Source organism: Galleria mellonella, unplaced genomic scaffold, assembly GCF_026898425.1.
Source record: "Galleria mellonella isolate WM207_F2 unplaced genomic scaffold, CSIRO_AGI_GalMel_v1 utg139, whole genome shotgun sequence".
NCBI lineage: Eukaryota > Metazoa > Arthropoda > Insecta > Lepidoptera > Pyralidae > Galleria > Galleria mellonella.
This window is the reverse complement of record NW_026441995.1, coordinates 10357772-10384758: the sequence shown is the minus strand read 5'-3', so window position 1 is coordinate 10384758 and position 26987 is coordinate 10357772. Positions and strand designations below refer to the sequence as shown.

Sequence of the window (26987 nt, the reverse complement as noted above, 5' to 3'; positions counted from 1 at the left end):
CCTACCCGCATCTATGTTCTGACTTGAAGGCATTGATACCGACCCTTCGATCCACACATTCAACTCCCCCATTCAGACGTCAAATGGCTGCGTGGGTTGAGTTTGTGACGTCATTTGTAGACGTACTAGCCGTCTATTTTTTGTCTATTTTTAAAGTGTCTGCTGACCTTTGCGGTTTTATTCTTTGACATTTTGAAAACATTTTAATAACTCCAGTTACTACATTGTTTCGTTCTCAAAACGTCATATAATCTTTAGAATGCATTAACTTCTTTAAAGTTCTCCATCACAGTATAAGGTCGATTCTTTATTTAATAACTATCTAATCTGCAAACGATATCTGAGGTTAAGAACGAATATCATGAACGAGATTTTAATGTATTAAAATGTAACTTAGGCTAGCTGGAAATTGCATTTCATTGCTATATTTGCAGCGGAAATGCCAACTGTAAATATAATTTTGCAACAGTTGTACATCGTTGGCATATGTAAGACATAGAGCTTTGAAACTTATACTTGGTGTTGCACGATAGTCGATAGATAATCGATATTATTTTGAAGCTCTTTTCGTATTTGTAATTGACTGACTTATCTATTGTATATTATCGAAAGTATTTATTGTATCAATACTATCGTGGTAATGTTTAAATTGTATTTTCGTTTCCTACTATCTTTTTATGATTATATCAGTTATTTCTTGATTAAAGATATTATAACAATATGATGACCTGTGTAACGTGCTACAAATATAAATTTTATTTCATTTCTACCATAATCAAGTGAGACAATCAAAATCACCAATACTATTTTATTTAAATATTTACAAAATTTAAAAATGTCTATCGTTGATAGAAATGTAACAAATTACCCAATCGATAATATTCATAGTTTTATAAAATGTTACCCATTTTACATAGATAGTGAACGATACTGCAAGACGTCTTATCGGCGAAGACAAGGGCACACCATAATTTTATGCGGGCTAATACCAGTCAACGCAGAGTACATAGTTACACAAACACACACGATATGAGCAGTTTTCACCTCGACAGACATTTAAACTCTAGTGTTTCCATTGATCAAAGATGTGCAGATAATCTGCAATGAGAAGAATATCATTTAAAAAGTTCCAAAATGAGAAAGTCAAATGCTTATTGACTTTTTGCACATGTTTCATAGAAATGCCTATTAGTGCACAAGAGATACTATAAAATTTTTTGTTCAAATAAAAATCAGAGTTGTCTTGGCATAAGATTTTACTACTATAAACATTTGAACTAGTTAGTAGGTAGGTAAGAAATGCTATGAAATCAGGTCCATATTGTTTCCTCTTTTTATTAGAACTACTTTCTTAATTATTACAATAAAAGGGAAAGTCAAATTGTAAAGCTTTCTGTATTGTAAGAGAACGATAGATAATAAAAAGTAGATATATTGAGATTCTATTTTCAATAAGTTTAATTTAATTTTCAGGTATCGAGTACCTATATGAGAACGGCTTATTGCAGAGGACTCCGGAAGATGTGGCGCAATTTCTACACAAAGGCGAGGGTCTGAGCAAGACAGCCATCGGCGATTACCTCGGTGAACGGTCGGATTTTAACGAGGCTGTGCTAAGAGCCTTCGTAGAATTACACGACTTCACAGATCTAATACTAGTGCAAGCACTTAGGTATGTTATCAGAACAAACAGTTTAATGTCCTACTTAGAAAACAATTTCATTATCATAATAGTCTTTTTCAAAGAGAAATTTAGTAGATATCCTTCTATTTATTACCTTTTACTAAAATATCTATTGAAATTATTGCAAATATATTTCTGTGTAATGTCAGAAATATAATAATAGATAATAGAAAGAAAATAATTATAAGAAAGTAATAGTACACTATAATGTATTTGCAAACAGATCTATGTCGATATACAGTCAGTTCGTTAAAATATGTTCGTTACCCAATATATACATATATTAAAGATAAAGCAAGTATTCCTGAATATCAACGAGCGATAATTATCTGATAATTCTATTACCTATATCAGTATATTTAGAATAGGTAGCCTGGGCATTCATATAAAATAAGTACATATAAAATAGTAATATAAATACTAATAAAGTTAACTTCGTCCATTCTGATAGTTATCAGATATATTTTCCTTACTTGTGTAAAGATTTTCTCATGTTTATGTAAGTCTCCCATTATGATTCTTAGAACTGTATTTTGTTTGTGATTATTTTTTAACGTATATTGTCTTACTGATATGTTAACGATAAATTATTTATTTTTGTGTTGACATATAGCGTGACGTAAATTTTAGTTTGTTTTACGTAATATTACATGAAAATATATAATATAAATAATAAATATCTACTAAGGGAAAAATGTAATAAGCAATGTAGTAAACTGTGGAAATAGACGTGCATAATATCCTGATAAATAATCTCGAATTGTTGTTCCAGTTTCATGTAATATCTTCATATGTTTCCTTAAATTTAGGACAAGGAAAATTCAGGCTCACAAAAAGAATATAATCAAAGTGTATTATATCCATAGCCATATACAGTGAATATATATGAATATCAACTCTTGTAACTGCGAAGTACAATCAAGGAAAAAGTAACCTTGAATGAGTAAGCATAGAAATATCAAGCCTTCTCTCGTTTAGTTATATTGGCACTTCACCAAATATTGTAATGAGGCGACATTTCATAAACCTTGAACTTTTTCTTTTTACGTCATAAGTAACCAGTAAATACTCGTAACTAAGTACATTGGATATTTTATAAGAGCACACAATTATTATTTCGTCTGTGGTTATTATTTACTATCTTTTTTTCATCGACTTTCAGAAGGAGGTTCTCAATTTGTATTATAATATTTTGTATTAATTTTTACCCGCGACTTCGTCCACGTGGACGGGATATGTTTATTTATTGGAATAAAAGTAGCCTATATCCTTCTTCATCCTATATAATACGTGTATACCAAATTTCGCAGTGATCAGTTAACCAATTTAAGGCATTATAAATAAATAAATTTTTACATTTATAATATTACTAAGGATTATTATATGGTATCCTCTCTAAATTGTTACAGTTTATATTCGTGTTGGTTTCATATTAATATGTCACTAATGAAGTACCTTTATTTTTTGCGTAGCCAATATTTTATTACTAGTTGTATTTTGTGTGATTCGCTTGTACAGAAACATGTATTTACTTTTTTATATGAATATTTTTATATGTGAATCGGCGGCAACGTATACATTGTTGTTTAGTTTTGAAGGGCAAAACTTAGTTTGAGACCTGACGTAATATAAAACAACCTCAGTATTAGAAACGCATGACCACCGATTCAAAGTAAATAATATCCATTGTATTATTAGTATCAATTGGTGATGATTGCCTCTCATAATGATAAACAAGAGAATAGTCCCCCTGATAAAATATACATCGCCGTCGCATAGAGTAATGAATAACACTAACTTTCCATAAGGTGGGCGTCAGTTTGTAGGTTAAAAAAATTTTGCATGATTTTATAGCATTTGTTTAGAGCAGTTGTTTCATTGCCATCCACTTTTCTACATCGTGGTGTTATATTCGTTGGCAAAGTGCAACATATTGATGTTTTCGGTTATATTGCTAACTGTAAATGTCAACTTAATAATTCAAAAAGTAAAGATTAAAAATACGTCTAAATTAAAAAAAAAGGACTAAATTCGCAGCGAAAAATAGATTTATTAATATTGAAAATTTTATATAAATGTAGGGTTAACACTTATATTTCATTTAGCGTATGGTAGCTAATGTTTAGCATCATTAAATAATGGAATGATGCATAAAATTTAGATGTGAATTAAGTTCGAATATGACTACTCTTGACTCTATAAATTAGGTGATTGCAGTTGGTGAATGCAGCCAGTCAACCTAAAAAAAAAACATTTTATTAAACCACTACAAATTTTCTATTACAGGCAATTCCTCTGGAGTTTCCGTTTGCCCGGCGAGGCGCAGAAAATCGACAGGATGATGGAGTGTTTCGCGCAGCGGTATTGCCAGTTGAATCCAGACATATTCACGAACGCGGACACGTGTTACGTGCTTAGTTTCGCCATAATCATGCTGAACACGTCGTTGCACAATCCCAGCGTGAAAGACAAACCCTCGCCGGAGCAGTTCGTCGCCATGAACAGGGGGATCAACAACGGTGGAGACTTACCTCAGGAGTTGCTCTTGGTGAGTTACTTTTATTTCTAATATTATTCATTTATTTATATGCTTTTGTACAATCACATATACCTTAGGTTATGACAGAAATGTATATAGACGGACTTATCCCTTAAAGGGATTTCTTCCAGTCAACCTTGGGAACCTGAAAGGAGAAAGTATCTATAGGGTTTGTATATAAAACATAACATATATGTACAAAATAATACGATAAATAATAAATTATATTATTAGTAGCTATATAGTCAGTAACAGAGTACAGATAAATAAAATTTTAAATATATTTAAACATAGAATAATTATTATATATGTAAGTAATTCGACTGACAATTGTAATGTAAGATCTTTTTGATTAAGCTTTGAAAGCATTAATCAGTCGAATCGTGCATAATATCTTTAATTGAATAAATGATCAGAGAGTTTAAAAAAGTAAAAGAAAAGTATATAGAAAGTATATATACATTTTGATGATATATCGAGGTATCCTTTTAAATTATCATTTGATATTTAAAATACAGTTAAAATGCTAACGGTATGTAACAATGGTATATTGTTTTAAATATTGAATATTTCATGTTTACCCTATTAGGTATGTTCGTAATATACCAATATTTGTATGACTCAAGTAACTATCTAAAATATAGTGTACACACCGTAGTCACTGTTAGGCGGCTTCAGTTTGTTCTATAATGTTTGGATGGCCTCAAAATAATTTACTGGTTTGAATTCAGTATCGAGGTCTACATGAAATAAATCGTGTAGAACTGTTTAATTAAACATACACGTTCTACATCATTTCATACATTATGTAAGTTTATGTAAGTTAGGTAATTTGACATCTTCGTTTAATTTGAAAGCAGGTATTTTTGTGTTCATTTTAATTGAGACCTAAGTATATAAATATTAGGGAAGGAGTTCCTTGATTCGCCTGTATTTTTTCTGTGTGTGTGATATCTTCGCCATTTCCGAACAGATTTTGATAGTTTCTTTTGCAATCCACATATATTAATCTTGCCACAATTGTAATAGCTATTTTAAGAGCATAATTCTGTTTGTTCTATTGAATTTTATATAGGTTATCGTAGAGCAAAAGCGACCAAAACTTAGCCATATATTTTTTGTGATTGAACAGCTTTCTCCGGGTCGTATAAAAAACCTTAAACTAAACTACATAGTCACGAGATCGATTTCTTACGCACAAATTTGATTTCATATTCTATCTTATAATGTTATTTGAGGAAACTTGTTCAAATTCATGATTACACTTATATATTTAAATTAAAATTCGAATATTATTTTTAAGATCTGGAAGTACACAGAGGATTCTACTATTATGCATAGTGAAATATAACAGTAAAGTCATTAGTGAATCGATTTAAATAATGAATACAAAATATTTACGAAGTATTTATTTGAATCAATCAAACATAACATAAAATATATTGAATATTTCATTTGTAATGCCATTATTTATTTATTTTATTTTACTTTTTATTGCACCAAAAATTTATAAATATACAATCACAATTAGAAAATTAAAGTGAAATACAGTAGCATAAAATACAACTTGAAATATATACCTAAAGGTACAAAAGGAGGTCTTGTCGTTTATTATTATTATTTTTATAGCCATTGTAATCTTGTGGCTATTCGAGATAAAGTAAGTTAATGTATCTTACAAAAATATTATAGTATCGTTCACAATAGATAATATATTAATAACGAGCTATAAAGTAAATAGTGATCATTAAGTATTCTTATCTTTAATGTCAACAGTATGTGCGTAGTTATCATCCAATCCGTGACATCTATTTGAACTCCACAGTTAGCCTCGAGCCTTGTAATGTTATAGTCGGTTTACTTAATATTTGTATGTAAATTGAATGTAATCCTGTGAATTACACACTATTAAAATAGGTACTATGACTGTATAAGGAAAATAAGTAAGTAAAAATGTATGTCTGTATAATGTAAAACATATATATATGTATATGTATAATGTGGATAATATGAGTATTTTATGTATGCTATTTTTAAATTACTGTTTTTAATTTAATATTGTTCATTACGTTGCACCGTCAATTACATTTTCTGTTATTTCTTCCTGTCTATGGTCGACTGGTAGATAATGCCATATGGTGTAAAGTCCGCCTTTTTTAATGTCTCATTGTCACTTTCTTAAAGTCTTAAATTTTAATAAATAAACGAAATTAACAAATTTTTTTTACGTTATTTTTCAGTCATTATACGAATCGATAAAGACAGAGCCGTTCAAAATACCTGAGGACGACGGTAACGATCTCATGCATACCTTCTTTAATCCGGACAAAGGAGGGGTGGCTCTGGAAACAAGGGGGAAGGTAATATTTACTTTTATTACATAAATTTAATGTTAATAACATAGTTTTTATATGACTGTATATGTCATTCCCTGTGGAGTGACTATTGTAATTTTTTAATGCATGATAATGAAATGGTAACTTCACCTATGCTAACGGTGTACGCTGACGTTACACTAGTGAGGGGTGATAGGTGAGATTGAAAAGGCAGATCAGTTAGCTCGTGATATATGCCTGGAATTCAGCACGATGTTTTATAGGGACAAGGAGGTCGACCTGACAGGGTATATTACTAGCAATGGGACTGGTAATCTGCATTATTAACAATTCCTTCCCTCTACTATTGTAAATTAGGTGGGCTTTAGTCATACCTCAGGATTGATCAGTTAAACCTATAATCAGCGGCAGAGCTTAGGTCTTTAAATATAACAAATAGTATAATATTTGTTATGGATAGCAAAATTTTCCTTAGTAAACAAACCCAATATAAGTTTCATTCTTATTACCAAAATATTATTGTGAACGTATTTTTTTTATTTAGCTTCTTAAATAAGTACTTATCGTAATGTTGCGTCAAAAGGTTTTCACCCTCTAGACAAGTAGCAAGCCAATCCATTAATGAGATCGTCATCGCTAGCGACCCTATGAGATGGAATGAGATAGCAATGTCTGATGTCTCATTCCAACTCCAACAACCAACAGCTGTTCTTCTATCTTTTATTGCTATGTTACGCGAAAATGTTGCCTACTTTGAACCGATTTTAACAATACTTTTTGTTTATTTTTTTGAACGACTAATAAGACATCTATTATGATTAATAATCAATGATTACTAATCGATAAGTATTACTTCCGTATTGGCCCCATGTTATTTCTGTGACGTTTAAAATTGACGCTTTATTTGTAGATAAAAAATCGGATGTTGATAGGCGAAATCTATGTAATTCCACGTTTCTAAATAAAAATAATTTCAATGTAATTTATCTATAAAATATGTCGTTATTCATAAGTGTATGTCTATTCATGATTAAGGCTTATTTTGAGTAGTAAAGCAAAATATATTTATCAAAGATTTAGTATTATGAAATTCAACTGTTTGAATTAAGTACGCATTTTAAGAATTAAGACGTTCCAAGATGGCTTAATCTAAATCCTATTATTACTTTAATTGCATTCTCTATTTATCTCAATTAATTGTTAATGATTTCTTTACAGATATAAATCATGGAAGAGGAGGTGGTTTATACTGAACGATAACTGTCTGTATTACTTCGAATACACAACGGACAAAGAGCCCAGGGGCATTATTCCGCTAGAAAACATATCTGTAAGTATTTTATTACTTGATAGTTTACCTTAATAATAATAATTTATTAGGTAAGTGCTACATCGTCACACCAATAGCCTAGTCCTCAAGCTAGGATACACTGTGTCATAAGAAACTAGGCAACGAATATCTGGGGACACAATCCAGAACACCTAGCGTCGAACTAATTTGGAAATGTTCAGTTCCTAAATTGGCGTTTTTTTATACCACTGAGGTGGCAAACAAGCATACGGCCCACCTGATGGTAAGTGGTTACCGTAGTCTATGAACACCTGCAATACCAGAGCTATTATGCGTGCGTTGCCGATCCTGAAGAAACCTCTTTACCCCCCTTTTGAAGAACCCCATGCTGTAGTCTCTTGACATGACCGGGAATCGAACGCAGGAACTTATTTATACAAAGTAACGTGCTTATCTGTACCACGGAGGTAGTTTTTTTATTGAAATTTTTATAATTTGTTTTTAGATTAATTTTACACAGTATTTTTCTCCATGAACGACAAGGCAGCGTGGTAAACGCTTGTTTTTGTAGTTTTCTTTAGTTGGTTGGAGGTTGATGATGATGATTGAGGTTATGTTGTTGTTTGTAATTTTTTTTATCATTTGTTTACTGGCTGACGTCTCCGATTGATTGGTAGATTATCCTTTGATAAGACAAAAAAAGTAAGTTAATCATGATAATTTTGATTGCGTCAATATAGGAGTTCTATAAAAAAATATTCGTTATTGATTATTTTTAGAAAAATTAGTGGTACTTAAAACTGGAAGTATATTTATGGTTTAGAATATGTAACAGTAGATACTTCGTGAATCGAAAATTCATAAACAACTAAATTCATACCAACTTAACACCTGATATCTCTTTTAAGTTGACCGTTTCTGAATTGTTAACTATAACAGAATCTTTTGCTTGGTATTCTATATATTTTAAACCAGACTTTTACTAATTTATACACTCGTATTATATTCGACAACTACTGCCAAAACTCTCCTTGTGGAGAAGGCTCATGTGTCAATAACGGCTGAAATGATTATTATATTTCATTAGAAGATATTGGAAATATGAAGGACACCTATGTTTAACTGCGAACAATGGACAGATTTTTTAGTGGCTCATAATGGAATGGCAACCCTTCCCGTGCCAGGGGTATAGTAGTGAGGATGAAAGCAGGCCAGTTAATCCATCGTAATGAATACACGTGGAATTCAGCACGATGGTTACCAGGGGGACCACTTGGAGGTCGATCTGACAAAGTATATTGCTAGCAATAGGACTGGTAGTCCGCATTACTAACAATCTCTCCCCCTCAATAATGAACGAATGTATTTATAGAGAAAATCCTGATTTGTTTGCACTTCACTCTCTTGTAGTTTTACCTGTACATTGTAATGCAAGTCAGTCAGTAGTTGAAGCCTCTATTACAAAAAAAAAAAAGTTAAATCTATATGAAATATTCATAAGCTCCATTAATTATTAGTTGATTGATTATGTTAAATAACTGTGTGAAGAAATGATGACAGTACAGTTACCGTTGCATGACGTTACAGGTTCGGCCGGCGAGCGATCGACAGCGGCCGCACTGTTTAGAACTGTACGCGAGCGGCGGCGCTGACCTCATCAAGGCGTGTAAAACTGACTCGGAAGGGAAAGTTGTTGAAGGGAAACATACTGTTTACAGGTAAACACGCTACATATTTTTTCAGTTATTATAATTGAGCAAAAGATAATGGATCACCTGATGGAAAATGGTAATAGAATTTAAAAAAATCGTAAAATTTTAACTGTTTCAGTAAAGTAATATTTAGCCTTATCCTGTTAACGTCTAACCAAATTAACGTTTAAAACCATTGTTATTATCAATACTATTCAAATACATGCATATTTCCTTTACCATAAAAAGATACATCGTATAACAGGAAGTGGCGACTATTTATTTACCAGTAGCAGCTGCTTTTCCTTTTTAATGTATGAACATCAGCACTGCAACAGACTTACGAGAGTTTTAATGAATTTGATGTTATCCCTGTCAGATGCTGAAAGAGATCCTATGAAATTTAAGTAATGGAATTCTAATCCCACTTGTGCTAAGGACCATCCTGTTGGAAGTTGTCCCTGTGTGCTCTCAGGATAGGGTGGTCACGTGTTGTGGCACTATAAAAAAATACACTGGCGGATTGTTAGTTGGGAATGATACACGAGGAAGGGTAGCTGACCCGTTCTTCCGAATTTATAAGGAATAAACCACGATGGTCTCCAAGTGGGACCACAAGTAGGTCGACCTGATAGGAGGGTGTATTGATAGCATTAGTGCCGTTGTTTACAATGAGCAATAGACTCACTTCTGCAGCATGATTTTTTGTTTAAAGAGGTCATTAAGGTTGAATAATGAAAAAAATAAAATAAAATACATAAACTATATAAAGTTAGGACTGTAAAAAAATTGGTAAAATTAGGTCAAAGTAGTTTTTGCAACTGTACAAGCATAAATGCACCAAAGGCAGTATGATTTTTTCTATAGTCGTTCACTTTTTGAAGAGCCCTCTTGGATGTGCATGGAGTGGACATATTGCATAGAGTAGTATTGGATTTCTTATACAGTTTTAATATATTTTACTGTTTTTTTTTTTACAGAATGTCAGCAGCGACAGCGGAAGAGCGAGACGAATGGATCGAGTGCCTCCGCCGGTCGATAAGCCACAATCCCTTCTACGACATGCTTGCACAACGCAAGAAAAAGGCGCAACATAACGTACACTCTAGCTCCCACTAGTCCCCAAATATATACAGATACCTTATCAATAGAGGATATTTTCTATGCATATAAACTACCGCCACTAATGATATGAAGGCGCCCATTGCTGTCAAGAGTTTATAAGCCACCTTCGTTATATACGAAGGTCTTTGACATGGCTTTATGAACGGTAAACAACGATACAGTTGTTAATAACACATTGGTGCGTTAGTAGACTTTTTAATTAGGACAATTATGTGAAAATAGGAGTTATGGACATCTCAAGTGTAAAAAAAAAATACTTCTACCATATAAGACAGTGATCTCAAAGGTAGGTAAAGCGACGAGTCAATTTTACTAGCGGAATAATTGTTACATGTTTTGTTGTAATGACCATCAAATCTGCGTTGAGCCAAAAAATGTTATAGACTACATCTACGGACTCTGTTATTGAATGTTACTTTGTCTCATAAAATACGTACATATTTTATAAGATAAATGTTGATTACAAAAATACATTCTACAACTTTGACTATTGACTATACTTATTATATCAAATAATATGTCAAATATTAGCGTGATATAACTGTGAAAAATTATTATTTTATCGTACCGTATCCAATAAATAGTTTAATATTATTTGATGGATCATTCTCTCCGCTTATTCGATGTATGCAAAAATTAATACAGAAAATAAGCGTAATATAATAATATGAAATCCAATATCACTTGTGCAAATATATTTCTTTTAAATATAAAGTTTTACATGGAAAATTTTTAAATTAATACTCTTACAACGACGAATAATTTAAAAGGCACTATTTTTTTGTATTGAAATGCCAAAAAGGTTGTTACGAATGATAGAAGGCCTTTTAATGGTAACACCATTTTGTTGAACAATAAGCATGTTGCATATGTTCGTATTAGATAATATAGGAACCACCATCAATATGAAAATATAGACGTCCATCTTATACAATTGATTTGTCATTAGGTTATTAGTGGTCGGACTTCAATAAAATGTGATATTTACAGTCATGATATTACGGACTGACAAGAATATATTGTATATTGCGTTGTGTGCATATCATACAATACGTTAATATATCATGATCGTTCGGTACTTCATGGTTGCCGCCATATTGTCCATGTAAATAAAATGTTAAGACTGAAAACATTACGATGTACATTTTAATACATTTGTTTTCTTCGATTGGAAAAATATGCAGCATATCGTATTATTTGCGAGTACTGCTATATTAATTGTATCGTTTTTAATATTACGAATACTACTACAAATATGTATTTTTAATTCGACATTCATCAGTCATGCTTCTTATTGCCTTGACAATAATATAGTAAATCGGATTATGTCAGATATGGCAATACTTTAGTTTAGCGGTATAATGGCTAGCCGTTTCAGAGGAATCGCGGGTAGGAGAAATACATCTGCTCTTGTGGATCGCGGCACTAAGTGAATTTGTATTCAATAAAAGTATTACTTTTAAGATAAATATAATGTAATATACAGAATAATGTAAACTAATGTATAAATAGTATAGTTTTGTGGTACTTTGTCCAACGCCATCGCTTTACTTTTCTATCAGAATGTAAATATGGCTGTACAACGTAATTACGAGTACTACGTTGTTTAAGATGAATAAATCTAACTTGTTATGTAGTGTGGGGCACGCGAGACGTTTTGGAATACATTCCTGCATATTTATTTCATGTCTACAATTAGTATATCTGTTTTCTGATTCTGTAGTCTTATTCCTTCTGTTAATTTTATTTTCTGTATATAGTACATATATATCTATATATAACTTTATTTATGCACATCACTATTAATAATTTTATCTAATTATAAAATCTATTTTATTTTACAGTTTTAATCGAAACTGTAGTTTTGTGTAATGATTATTTTCAAATCTTTTTTTTTTTAAGTTTTTGGGTTTATTATTATTAATTAAGTTTTAAAATTATTATAATGCGTGCTGAACGAATTGTCGCTTTATGGTCGATAGTTAATGATGTTTAGATGAAGGTGCCTAAATCGATCTGTAATTAGTGTTAACTTTAGTAGTAGAGAAATAACGTAAAACGCTGTAAATTCGCCACAGAAAATATTAATTTATCTCATTTGTAATGTTTTATATGACTATGGTTATTGTGCATAATAATTGTGTTGTAAATAATTTTGTAAGAAATGAATATACATAAATATCTTTATTTATAGCGTTGTTTTATTTCATACGATTTATGAAACATTAAGGTGACAATAGTCAAAGTAAGACTATTTCGTCCTTGCAAAGTTATACTAAGTCTATTATTTCGTCTGAAACTAGTAAAGACAAAAGAAAAGTAGTACAAAACTTAATCGTTGAAGATTCCTTTTGTTTTCTAAGCCATTTCTAAAAAAAGTAAGTTTTTAATTCGTATGTATTTTTTTTTTATGTTTCGCATAATTTTTGTCAATTCTAAATTGATTTTTTGTACTGTAATAATCAATCTTTCTATATAACCCATGATGTCCCACTGCTGGGCCTTTCAAAATTTTTAGGTAAAGAATAATAAACAATATAATCTATTAATCGTAAGATAGATTACGTTTGCTATTTTTAGAATAACTTTTGAAATCAGTAGGGATCACTCTACAATTCGATATTAAATATGTGCTAATTAAAATTTTCATTTTCCTTTGTAAAGCTAAATCCTACTTGTTGTGAAAAATCGTATAGATACATGATTTATTGTTTTAAGGCAACGAAACATCTCGTTATCATCTTATTCATATTAAAATAAAAGTGTGATTACCTAATGTTCAATAACGTTAATATTGACTTGATTGAAGTAGCCGTTTTTTGCGCAGCAAAAACAACTTGTTTTGTACTCATTGTCCTTTTGACCGGTTGAGAGATTTGTTTATAACAAAACGAAACACGGCAACAATATTACGACGTAATTTAGATGAAATAAATAAATACGACAAGACGATGCGTACGTCACAGCGATCATTATTTAATTCCTTATAAATAAAAGACTTGTGTTAAAAAAGCAGATCAAAAACTTATTTGTAACAACAATGAACAATAGTAAAAGTCTATTTCACGAAACTATTTAGTCTACAAGTTCGTAGTTAGTAACTAGTTTATTAGTTGTGGGTTCTAATAAATATTGTTTCACAATTTTCAACCGATTTGCGAAAAAAGGAAGTATTCTCAATTTGTTAAGTATAAGTTTGCTATCTCATAGCTTCGTCAGTTGTAAACCGATTTGAAAGATTCTTTTTTTTTATTAAATACTAACTGGTCCCATATAAACTTTATCAAAATCGGATCAGTAGTTTAGTTTTTAGATGAAAATAACTCGTTTTATCACAATTGAAGACGGTTTTTTTTTGTGTGGCACAATCTTTAATTATAATTATCAGTACTACTTGTAACTATCAGCATTATACCAATAAAAAATCTGTCTGGCCTGAGCCAAATCCTAGTATGGTCCTATCCTCAAGGAACTATGATCAAAATAAAAATATCAAAGTTATTTCAATAGAATTATTACATATAGTTTAGGTATAATTAGTATTCATAATAGAGCTTTATTGCTAAATGCAATATTGTCGATTGACCGAGTTAAAAAGTAATATATTATATACTACAATACTTCTTTATCTCAAATAGAATCAAACAATGATTGATGTTTCGAGTCGTTTTTTGGGTACAGAGGAATAACACAGGCAACGCATGGGGGAGACTTTTATGTCCATGGTACTGCTCATGTTTATAGGCGACGGTTACCACTTTCCATAAGGTGGGTGCTTGTTTGACATTCTAAGTTGTAAAAAAAATGACACCAAGAGGTTTCAGTACCGCTTTTAATCTATCTGACTGTACATCTCTTTTAATTTATGGTTATTATTTACTTACTATTACACGTGACCGTATAAATGTGTTGCGTGTTTGGAAAAAGAACGAGTTACATACATACACATATTTTTATGTACAGTTTTTTAATTCACCGAACCGTGGCGCACGATCGGCTTCCCTTTCCGATGTCGGTGAAACGTGGCCGTTGCGCAAAAATTATTACCGCTGAAATTGTTATATTAGTGCATATTCACGACGGAGAATTATTAGATTAGATCGGTCAATGTCCTATGTCATATACTAGTTTTTTTTATACAACTTAGAATGGCAAACAAGCTGACGGCCCACCTGATGGAAAGTGGTAACCGTCGCCTATAGACATGAGCAGTACCATGGACATAACAGAGTATACTGTTTCGCCCATGATACCTCCCATGCGTTGCCATGTTATTCCTCTGTACCCAGTAAATCCACGCCATATCCCACCCTCCAAACCGAAACACAGCCATGCAAACACAACTGCTTCACGGTTGAAACACGAATGGGACAGAAGTATCCAAACAATCGCAATCAACTTTTGTACAAAGTATAAAGTGTCTGGTATATAAAAACTACTGGATAGATTTTGATAAAATTTCTATAGGACCGATCTGTAAGTATGTACCTTTTAGATAAAAAAAAGAATTTCGAATTCGTTTACAACTGACGGATTTATGACGTAACAAACAAAAAAAAACAACCGAATTGAAAACCTCCTTTTTGAAGTCGGTTAAAACTAAGTAATAAACTATTCAGCAATTCTAGGGAATGCCAGCTACCTACGTTATAATTAACGAAAATGCCCATTACAAAGTTACTTAACTTTAGCCTAAATGGGATCTGTTCGGCCTTAATTATTTTGTGATGTTACTAATACATAGAATATAAGTTTACATATGTATGTACCTATATATCAGGGTACAAAAACTAGAAGCGAAACTCCGGTACTTTATGATGATTAAATTGCATAATTATTGTTGATTTGTAGTAAATTAGCATTTTGTTGTAGACTGTTACTTAACCTATAATAGTTTCATTTACGCAATGACGCGTGTTTACGACATTTTTATATACTGGATAGGGAAGAGCAGTGTTGCCAGAGTGAGTATTTATTTCACAATTTTGACTAAATAAATTTTCATCATTATCATCATCATGTCAGCTATATATATATATATATATATATATATATATATATATATATATATATATATATATATATATATATATATATATATATATATATATGTATATATATATATATATATATATATATATATATATATATATATATATATATATATATATATATATATATATATATATATATATATTATATATGTGCATATATAATATAGGACCAATAAGGCTGTATGTTTTGTATTGATAGCAAAAGAAATTATCGAAATCGATACAGTTGGCAAAACATGAAATATACAAGCGATACGAGAAACTACATTTTGTTGTGTTGCTTAAAATACTCCAAAATAAATGCCACTTTACGTACGGAAAACACTTTCTCGGGTCAAATACAACGATCTTTAACGGTAAATACGATTTATATCGGCTATATATTATTATATTCATGCTTTCTAATATTACAAAGATTTTCCGCTTCACTTTTCATAGACATTCACGTGATGTTTAGAAAATTTGTGTTTAATAGACACTTATTCTAAAAACAGAACTACATTTAACTTTCTAAAATAAACATTTTGATTATAATAGAGTACTGATAATATATATTTGTATTAATTAGGTAAATATTTATTTTAGATGTGATAATTTCCAGTGAAAATTAAGGCACTTTGAAATATTTCATAATCACTAAAATATCATAATATAGCTGACTATTAAATTTCATATTTACTCAAAGTTTTGACTTCAAGCTGAATGAGTAGTCGGCGGTTGGTTGTTTTTTTTTAATGGATGATAACGAATAAATAACCACGCCTGTGCTGTCGTATATGCCGGTGGGACACCAGTGAGGAATAACAGGTGAGAATATTTTGAAAATATTGAAAATAATTAACCACAGTGATTTCTAAAATCCGCGTGGAGGTCGACCCGATAGAGTATATTGCTAGCAATGGCAACCCCGTTATTAACAATTCCTTCCTCCCTGGCGGTTGCACTAATAATATATAAAGTAATATGACAATGGAAAATAAATGTACAAAGACGAGCTTAACAAATATTAGAATAAGTAGAAACAAAAATAATAGAATTTTCAAATAATAAATTAATGAAGCGAAAAGAGAAAAAGAAATATTTTATCCTATGTATAAATAATTTAATAAGAAATATAAAAAGGCTGATATGATGATAATGATAAAAATACTTATATTAAAATTAATTTATTAAACGACTCGCTACCAGTTAATAATTAGTATCTAAGCTGCGACATGAGAAAACATTGTCTTTTTACAACGTCTAATACATTTATATTGCGGTATATTTTAATAGCTTTAAACTATAAAATAAATAGTAGTATTGAAGTGAATTAATGTCCTGTAATAATCGTTATTCGTTACCTACTTATTTTTATTGTATTTTTATGTGTTTTTCAAACAATAGATTCATTATTGATACAAAGATGTTAATTTAAAGATCAATGCACCACCGATATTTTTCATTTATTTAGATTACATAGTTTCAATTCGTTATATTACAAATATAAAAGTGACTTTGTTCTTTTAATACCTCTTAGAGCTATAGTAGCTTAACCAATCGTCATTATCATCATTTCAGACACTATCTGTCTACTGTTGGATATAGGCCTCCCCCATAGACTGCCAAAAGTAATGGTATTGAGCTACCTGCCACTCGTCATGGAATGAATTATATCCTGAATACAACTTGTATTAGGGATGGAGAAAAACATATAATACTTTTGGTCCCGGACCGTTTATTAACGAATAACATTTATTTAATAAACAAAAAAAAAATACTACATCTAAGTATGTAATAAATGATATTACATCGTATTGGTGATGACCCGGTCAAGGATGTCAAGACAACAGAAGTTAATATGGCAGTAAGTGTCATGCGCATACGTCACACGTAGTACTGACCGGTTTGCCCACTCATCTGCATAATGCACCTATGTATGTTGGAAGGTGACTTACGCATTTAGTCGCTCTTCAATAAATGAGTAGTAAACGCTATTCTTTAAATACATTTTCGCTATAACCTTTATATATCGATACATAATCTTTATTATACCACTGAAGTGGCAAACAAGCATTCGGCCCACCTGATGGTAAGCGGTTACCGTAGTCTAAGAACGCTTGCAATACCAGAGGGATTACGCGTAAGTTGCCGACTCTGAAGAAACCTCTTTACACCCCTTTTGAAGATAATATTCAAATTCAGGATTAAATTGCGTAACTAAAATAAGAATCTTTACCTAGTCCGGCTTTTTCCTATTGCATACGTGTCAATAAGACGTCATTTTAATTCTAGTTTATTTTGAGACTCATACTTATTGTTATTAATACGAATTAATATGAGTAACAATCGTTTTATGTAGGTAAGTACCTAGAAAACCTACCCAATAAAAAGCCCAGCAAGTGTTTGGGCTGGGGGGACTCCATAAGCGATTTTAAAAATGTGTACTATCACCTACATCTGTAGCCTATACTATCAGCGAGTAAAGTGCATTGTATTCTATTAAAAAAAAAAAATTATTTACCTAACTATGCTAAGTCGGGGGGAGAAGGGATTGTCAGTAATGAGGATTAGTAGCTCCATTGCTAGCAATATATCCATTCAGAAAAACCTGCTTGTGGTTTTGGGATTAATCATCATGACTGATTTATTTTATATTAATGTCAAAGTTTTATAATATTTTTTCATCCTCACATATCATAACTGGTATAACGCCAGTATACCGATAATATAGCAGGCGGGGTTACCATTCTATCATCCATTAAAAAAAACCATGCTATGTCGGGCAGGATATGCCTATACTTAGGCTGTATTTTTTCCAACTTTTGCTACGAAAACCTAGATAAGGAACATCTAAGAAAACCGCCAATTCAGGACGCTGCATGAACTTAGGCCATTTATATTCGCGAAGTAATTTGCTTCACGGACATATTTATCACCTTCCTGGTTTATAACAGATTTTGATGACAAGAATATTAATTCTTCTAACATGGAAGTACTAGAGCTTAGATTATCAATGTCACTTTTATAAATAATCATAGTATGGTACGACACTGCATAATGTTGCAGTCACGATTACCTATTAGGAGAATAAAATATAATATGATGCTGGCGAGGCAAAAATATATTAAGAGCCACTTTGGCCAACATATAAAAAAGCAACGATAAAGACGAGGAGCGGTCTTCGGGATATAGTTGAAATACGATATTTATTTCAATTGCAATCATTATATATATGTATATATATATATATATATATATATATATATATATATATATATATATATATATATATATATATATATATATAATAATGATCATCATCATCATCCTCTCAGCTATTATCCGTCCACTGCTGAACATAGGCCTCCCCCATAGACTGCCATAATCCCTGCAATACATTTGAGGTCATCACTCCAACTAGTGGAGGTCGTCCTACACTGCGTTTGCCCTTACGGGTTCGCTGCTCAAGAACCTTTATATATATTTTTTTATTTTCTTTTCTGCGTCAAATGGTTAATAAGTTAATAAATTTTAATTGTAATAGCAAGTTTGTGCCACTTTAGCCAAATCTCAAAATAAGGAAACAGAAATTTCTTTTGTTTATACTTCGCAATTGTTTTAGACGTTTCCTATTTTTATACAATAAAACAGAACAAAAATAGAAAAATGTGACATTAACTATTTAACCGTAACAGATGATTTACTTTTTTGGCTTTTCGTTTCGTTACGTTTTTTGTCTCTCCTCTATAAATAAATTTTCAATGCAATTACTTTCAAATTTTCGATCACATCCACGGTATTATTCTGGAAAATTAATAACATCTCCATATAAGTATTTTGTCCTTCTAAATATATTTTGCTATTATATCGTAATGATAAAATATTACGGTGTCGTACCATGGTACTGTAGGTTATAAAAGCGCGCAATAAATATTAATTGAATAAGTACATATTAATGTCATCGATTATAGTAATTTTTTTTTATTCTGCAATGCTTTGTTTGAATATTCGCAATATTCGTATTTAAGCAGCATACCATATTCCTATTAATCATTACTAATAATGACATTAAATTCATCTGTGCTAATAAATTCTTTGTCAATTATTTTACATATGAACAGAGTCTGATTCACGCTGTGACGATGGAATGACTAATAATGAAATTTGTACACACTAAATGTGGAAAAATATGTAAATACTTGGATAAATTGTAAACATAGTTATGTTAATAAGCTCTCTTTTCATTGATAAAAGCTAAATTCAATGTCGATTTTGGTTAATGGAATTATATTAACTACTTATTAAAACTAAAATTTATGTATTTATTTCAAGTTTAATCAAAAACTCTTGTTATTATCTACAGATAATCACTATCACTACATAGTATAAAGCAAGGTCGCTGTCGCTGTCTGTCCATCCCTATGTATGCTTAAGTCTTTAAAACTACACAACAAATTTTGAAGCGTTTTTTTTTAATAGACAGAGTGATTCAAAAGGAAGGTTTATATGTATAATACATGCATAATATAGTAGAGAAATACTGGTAATTTTAGAGGTTTCTAATGTAATGTCGTAATGTAATGGAGCCCCGGCGGCGCTATTTAATATCAGCATTTCACTCGGGTAAAACCGGGGCGGGTCGCTAGTTATATATATATATTGAAAACATTATGCCTTTTTTTCTCTTGATATTTATTGATATATACTTTGTTTCTTTAGATAGACTAAATCAATAATAACTTCCGTATAAATATACACCATGCCTTTGTATATTTTATTTTATATTATTTTCCTCTACACTACTAAGTCGTTTGCTATTTTGGAAGTACCTAAATTATATTACAAAATAAAATAGACACTTATATAGGCAAGTACTTTGTTTTTTTTAAATAGACTATATCAATGATAAATTCCGTATATGTTTTTGTATATTTTATTGCGTATTAATGTTCCTCTACACTACATATAAGGTTGTTTGATATATTTGAAGTACTTCAATTATATTATAAAAAAAAAACAGATACATAATATATAACTATAAATAAAAATAAATTATTGTTCAACTATTTTAATAGTGACAAAATTTATATGACTACGCGACCAACATTAAAGTAAACAAACTGTCGATTTTAAAATATATTCAAAACATGTTTAGATTTAATTTTAGAAGATACCACGTGACGTGTAAAAATACAGTCAAAATGAGAGGAAAATAGTTAAACAGAGAAACAATTTCTGTTGGATAGTCGGTGTCTTTATGTGGTGTAGATAAATATAATGTTTCAATTAACATAATAATAAATATAAATACGGTAATAAAAATAAACATGTGTTAGTTGCCCTTCAACTGCTTTTGGAGGACGTTTTATAGTATGAATATTACCTACACATATATCGTAGTGAGATAGTTAAAAGTGTTTTAAATTATATATCTTATTATTATCATAATTATCTATTAATAATTCATGGTAAGATATATTATTTTTGGAATGCATGAAACACTTGATGTGCAACTATGTTTCGTTGGCAAGTGTACGTATGAGTCCATTGAGAATGGCTTATCCAGAGCAAGGACACTATAGGTATATAGGACGTAAAGGTAATACATAGGATCTATAAAATAATAGAATAAGGTTGAAGGAAGCACAAAAAAACCCCATGGATCAACGTGCATAAGTTCGTAGGCTAACCCCAAAGGCGAATCAAAGATAAAATAAAATTATATATTGAAAAGTCTGATCGAGAGCCATATCGTTTTATAATACCATAGTATAAAATAAAAGCTTGAACTAACTATTATTATTCAATTAGCTTTTACCCACGTCTTTCTCCGCGTGACCGGAATATATTGATTAACCATTTTGAAAAGTAGTCTATATCCTTGTCCATCCCAAATACTAAATGTATGCTAAATTTCATGACAATCGGTTGGATCATTATGGCACTTGAGAGAACAAACAAACTCACAACATCCTATTATAAAAGCGAAAGTTTGTAACTATGAATAGATGTTTGAAACTCTTTCACGCAAAAACCACTGAATGGGTTTGAACAAAAATTGGTGCATTTGCTAAATAATCATGTAACCTACCTGAGGTTATATTCTAATTTAGCACATGGGTATAGGTACTGATTCACGCGGGTGAAGCCACGGAATAAAGCTAATTTATAATGTTAGTAAAGATTACTATGGTACTTATTACCATAAAAATAAATAAACAAATACATTATCCTAATTCTCACTGTGGTGGGGAAAGGGATTGTTAGCAATGGAGTTCGACATTGCTAGCAGTAAACTTCATCGACCTCCATTTGGTTCCAAACCAAAAATAAATAAAAAAATACATTAATCTTTCACTGGTGCCTCGCTGGTGTATACCAATAGCGCGGGTGCGGTGCCATTCCATTATCACCCATTAAAAAAAAAATCTCACTGTGACATACATACAGGAAGAGATGTAAACAGAACACATATTTTCTGTACCGTGGAAAGCTGATAAGTTGGACGACTTGAGAAGGTAGTAGATATAAGGTAAATAGCGAAGGTAAAGCATTTCAATAGAAATAATCTTCTAGACTCTAATTAATACAGCCACTTAAATCGTCACAGTTTTATGATTTTACTGCCGCGTTATGTAATGTTTTCTGCGGTGAATAATCACTGAGAAACTCATCAATTGCTTTATTCATTTACAAAGTAGCTGTTACTTTATAATAATTATCATTAATATTAACACCATGGCCGTGTGGTCCAAGCATAGAATAGGCTACCCCTTTCCTTTCTTATGGGCGTCATTTTATCACAGGCGATTAAAGAAACTTAATCGTTAGGGATGACTAACAGCAACGTACCTCTGAAGACGTTACTAATTGCGGTTGCTAACCCGTCTGCCAAGCTTAGCAACTATTGCTAACTACAAACCCTCAAACGAGATGCCTAAGTTTTGTTTTATATCACTGAGGTGGCAAACAAGCATCAGCTGAACTGTACCACCTGATGGTAAGCGGTTACTGTTGCTTATAAACGCCTGCAATATCAGAGGCATTTTTTTTATGCGTGAAAATGGTACAGTAACCCCGCCTGCGCTAACGGGATACGCTGGCGGAGCACCAGTGAAGGGTGATAGATGAGATTGAAAACAGGCCAGTTAGCCCATCATGATGAATTCATCAGGAATTAACCATGATAGTTTCCAGGGGGAATCCGCGAGGAGGTCGACTTGGTTGGATATATTGCTAGCAATGGGATTCTCAGTCTATATCAGAGGCATTACGCGCGCTTTGCCAACCCTAAAGAGACCTCTATACCCCTTTTTTGAGGAAGAGCTCATTCGATAACATAAACGTTCCTGGGAGAAAATATCTCTGAAAACGCGCTGTATGCGACCATCTAGGCCCTAAGTTATGAGGGTGAACTCTCTGTTAATGGCGATGGTGAGAGATGTCGATGAAGTTAGCAGTGGACAGTTAACGACTCACTATCATCATCATTAATATTAAAACCAAATAGATAGAAATGATACTATGTATAAAGAAATTATACAAAGTGTAAGTTCTAGTTTTAATATCTATTGGGTGTTAATTTAACAAAATAGTTATTTCATTCAACTGGGATACATCGGTAGCTCTTATAAAAATATATTATTGCCAATATAGGAGATACCCTTTTCCATACTAAACATATACATTAGACGCTAAATTTCATGATGATTATTTAAGCCATTAAGGCGACAAAAGTTAACAAATACACTTTCACATTTATAATACAGCTTGGTACAGCCATAGCTTTACGAGTATAATATTTACTTATAACTACATCCGCTCATTATTTTGTACGTTACACACTTCGTATCGTACACACTCATCCGTAAACATTATCAACATAACGTACACACGTACATACACGTAATGTTGGCCCTGAATAATGAAACTAGGGAAGTTGCAGGGAGATAAGACTAACTGCAGTTTTACATTTGCTTTTTTATTAAAGTTTAAATTTAAACTTAAATTAAAAGGAAGAAATAATCAATCATCAATTTTTATTTTATCACTCTTTCTAGTCTTTATTTTTAGGTTTCTATGTCTCTGATACCCTTTATATCTCGTTACTTACTCGTAATAAATTACTTTCCGAACATTCAACATAGTACTTAATAATATTTGATTTATAGTAACGTAAATACATACCTACTACTTGGCCATACTATTATGTAAATTAATAGATATGAATATTGTCGAACGACAATTTAGTGTACCATTTGATATCAAACGAAAGTAGGAAATGCATAAGTGACCACTATTAAATTAAGTACCGAGTATAATACATTTCACTTATTTCTTTTAGTGAAGTTTAAATCGTACTACGGCACGATATGGTTAGGTACGGGGGCACGCTATGGTGTTTTTAAGAAAATCAATAGGTATACTGTGTACATATTTACATACCATAGTACGTGACGTGGAGGTATTTTTTAGTAATGGCATGAACGCCCTCATTGCTAAGAATATGCTATGTCTTCTTTATAATAGATGAAAATAAAAATAGTAACTCCGACAACGTAGGCCGATAGCGTAGACGGCGGGAAGCACGGTTTTTTGAGTGATGAAACAGGTCAGCTGACTCACCATGGCAAATTCACTAAAAATTAACCACTAAGGTTTCCAGGGGAAACTGCGTGGAGGTTGACTTGACAGTGAGGTCAATAGCTAGCAATGGGGACTGATATCCTCATTATTAACGACCCCTTTCCTCCAATATATCCTGTCTACCTTCTGTCTACCTAGGTCTACCTTCTCTGTTATCATCTCTCCTCCTCAAAATCATCTTGCTAAATACTTGGTTAATTCGTCATGATGGGCCAACTGTCCAGACTTTATTTTTACCTATCAATTCAAATTCAAAGGCATGGTTACTAATCCATTTCTATCTATATTAATACTATTAATGTGCTAGTTTGTTTGTCTGTTATCTTTTAGTGCCGTAACGGCTCAACCGATTACCATGAAATTTGGTATACAAGTAATACGAGTATGTGTATTTAAGAACAATATAAGGTACTAGATTTTATCCCGACCAATTAATATATCCTAGTCACGCAAACGAAGTCGCAGACAAATCTAGTTCTTTAATAAAAAAAAATATCAAACGTAGTAGGCACGTCTTGTTTATAGCTAATACAATGCATTCTGTGTTAAATAAAATAGGGTCTTTATAATATTACTACAGTCATATAGTTATTTTCCATCATGTTATTTCCCACAATGGTTTGGCTGTAAATGTAAAATAATTTACTAACTACTTACTGTTTAAAAATAGTAAACCTTTGTTGGTACAAAACCTTTGCGGGTACAAAGGTACACAATTTTAACAAAATGGATGGTCAAAATATCAAAGACAGATCGAGAAAAGAACAGTTTTGCAAAGGACGAATAAAAGTCATTAAAACGAGGAAGATCCAATATCTGGGTCATGTATTGCGGAAAGACAAATACGGCTAACTGCAACTTATCATCCAAGGTAAGTTAAAAGGTCGTAGAATACCTAAATGAAGTTGCACTTCCTGGTTTAAAAATCTTAGATATTGGTTCGGGATACGCACCGATTCCATATTCTGTCTCTAAAGTTGAAATAGTCCTGATGATTGCAGTTTTCTGATAGAAAATAGCATACGAACTTCTTCAAGAAGAAAAAGAGTTTTTTATTGGATGACAATGGAATGATAACCCCGTTTGCGCTATCAGTATACACTGATGGGGCACCAGTGAGGGATGATAGGTGAGGATGAAGCAGGTCGGTTAGCCCATCGTGACGAATTCAACAAGAATTGTTCACGATGGTTTTTCAGGGGGGACTACGTGGAGGTCGATCTAATAGGGTATATTGCTGGCAATGGGGCTGTCAAACTCCATTGCTAACAATCCCTTTCCCCCTAACAACTAAGACCGGCAATGCACGCAGAGATTTGCTGCAGTAAATTTTTTACCATCAGACAACACAGATGTCATCGTTGTCATATAAAAAAAAAAAACGGTGTCATCGATGATATCATATAATTAAAATTTTCAAAACGGTCAAATTTTCGATCACATTCACGATGATTATTCTGGAAAATTAATAACATCTCTATATATATATATATATATATATATATATATATATATATATATATATATATATATATATATATATATATATATATATAGTCATCACCCATTTCGATATCGCCCATGTATTGTTGGACCAAAATATAGATATTTTAACTAAAACACATAGATATTGCTATGTACCACCCTTAATACTTACGATTACATTATTTTTATTTACTTATTATTTATTTAATAAAACGTCTAATACCTGAATTATTACAAAAATTTAGTTAAATGTGGCTAAAACAAATACGCAATTTCTCTTTTAATTTCATTCATAAATAATATGTTGAATTATGATTTTAGTGAAGTAGTGATTAGACTTACCGCCTCACCTTACGGTGGCGACGAGTTCAATCGTTGCGCAATACTTTACACAGTCTTATTGAATGCTTAGCGAAATTAAGCACATAAAAATTGCACGTGTCATGATAAAAATTTGAAGACAATTTGCATTTAACATTGTTATAAATGTATAAGCTATGAGATCACAGGCGGTTTGTGTGTTTGTAATATGAATGGTTGTCATGGTTTCACGCTTCACGCTTCTCGGTTGCTGAACTTGAAGTCACTTGAAACAATTAGCGAATTAGCAAGCACGATGTAACTGAACAACAGCGATTTGACATCTACATTTTCTATTGCGATGCCTCCATTGTGTTGAAGGTTGTCGCAAATCTTAACTTTAAAATAAAATGTTGGAGTCAACATTGAGATTGTTGGAATAAAACGTAAATAGATAAAGTATACGTTCTATTTTTAGTGCTATTTATTTATTTTTCCTTTTTTTCTTGGAGACCTATAAAATGAAGACGAATGTGTGTTTGAACGCCAATATATATTTAATAATATCTTTATGTGTATATTATTAATCCATATGGATTAATTACTTCATGTGTATAAGCGACGGTTACCACTTTCTGTCAAGTAGACCATTAGCTTGTTTACCATTTCAAGTTGTATATAAAAACGTGGATATAAAAATCAAATCGAAAATCCCTTTCCTTTTTTAAACTATCACACACTTTTTATTGTAGGTATTTCACCGAGTTTAGGCTGAAATAAAGGTCTCATCATAGACATAAATGGAAATAGACAGCGTAAGTATCCTTATATGAAATCTTATCTGTGCCACTAAA

The 26987-nt window shown here is 31.5% G+C and overlaps 1 protein-coding gene and 1 long non-coding RNA gene across 3 annotated transcripts in view; one reads left to right on the top strand and one right to left on the bottom strand.

Moving 5' to 3' along the window:
* LOC113512862 (cytohesin-1) overlaps positions 1 to 12857 on the top strand; it is a 54884-nt gene extending 42027 nt beyond the window's left edge. Inside the window, 7 exon segments of the mRNA XM_052903287.1 lie at positions 1474 to 1672; positions 3971 to 4232; positions 6464 to 6550; positions 6552 to 6583; positions 7778 to 7889; positions 9438 to 9568; positions 10522 to 12857. Coding sequence (XP_052759247.1) covers positions 1474 to 1672; positions 3971 to 4232; positions 6464 to 6550; positions 6552 to 6583; positions 7778 to 7889; positions 9438 to 9568; positions 10522 to 10660 — 962 coding nt within the window. The 3' untranslated portion in view covers positions 10661 to 12857.
* Positions 3726 to 19959, bottom strand: LOC128202561 (uncharacterized). Of its 2 annotated transcripts, XR_008253850.1 has the most exons (4): positions 19600 to 19959; positions 19407 to 19506; positions 4296 to 4368; positions 3726 to 3923 (listed from the first exon to the last, which is right to left on the bottom strand). It is a non-coding gene; the product is annotated as an uncharacterized LOC128202561 (long non-coding RNA). The 2 variants fall into 2 exon arrangements; XR_008253849.1 differs by lacking the exon at positions 3726 to 3923 and having other exon boundaries at positions 3992 to 4368.
* Positions 19960 to 26987: the final 7028 nt, after the last annotated feature.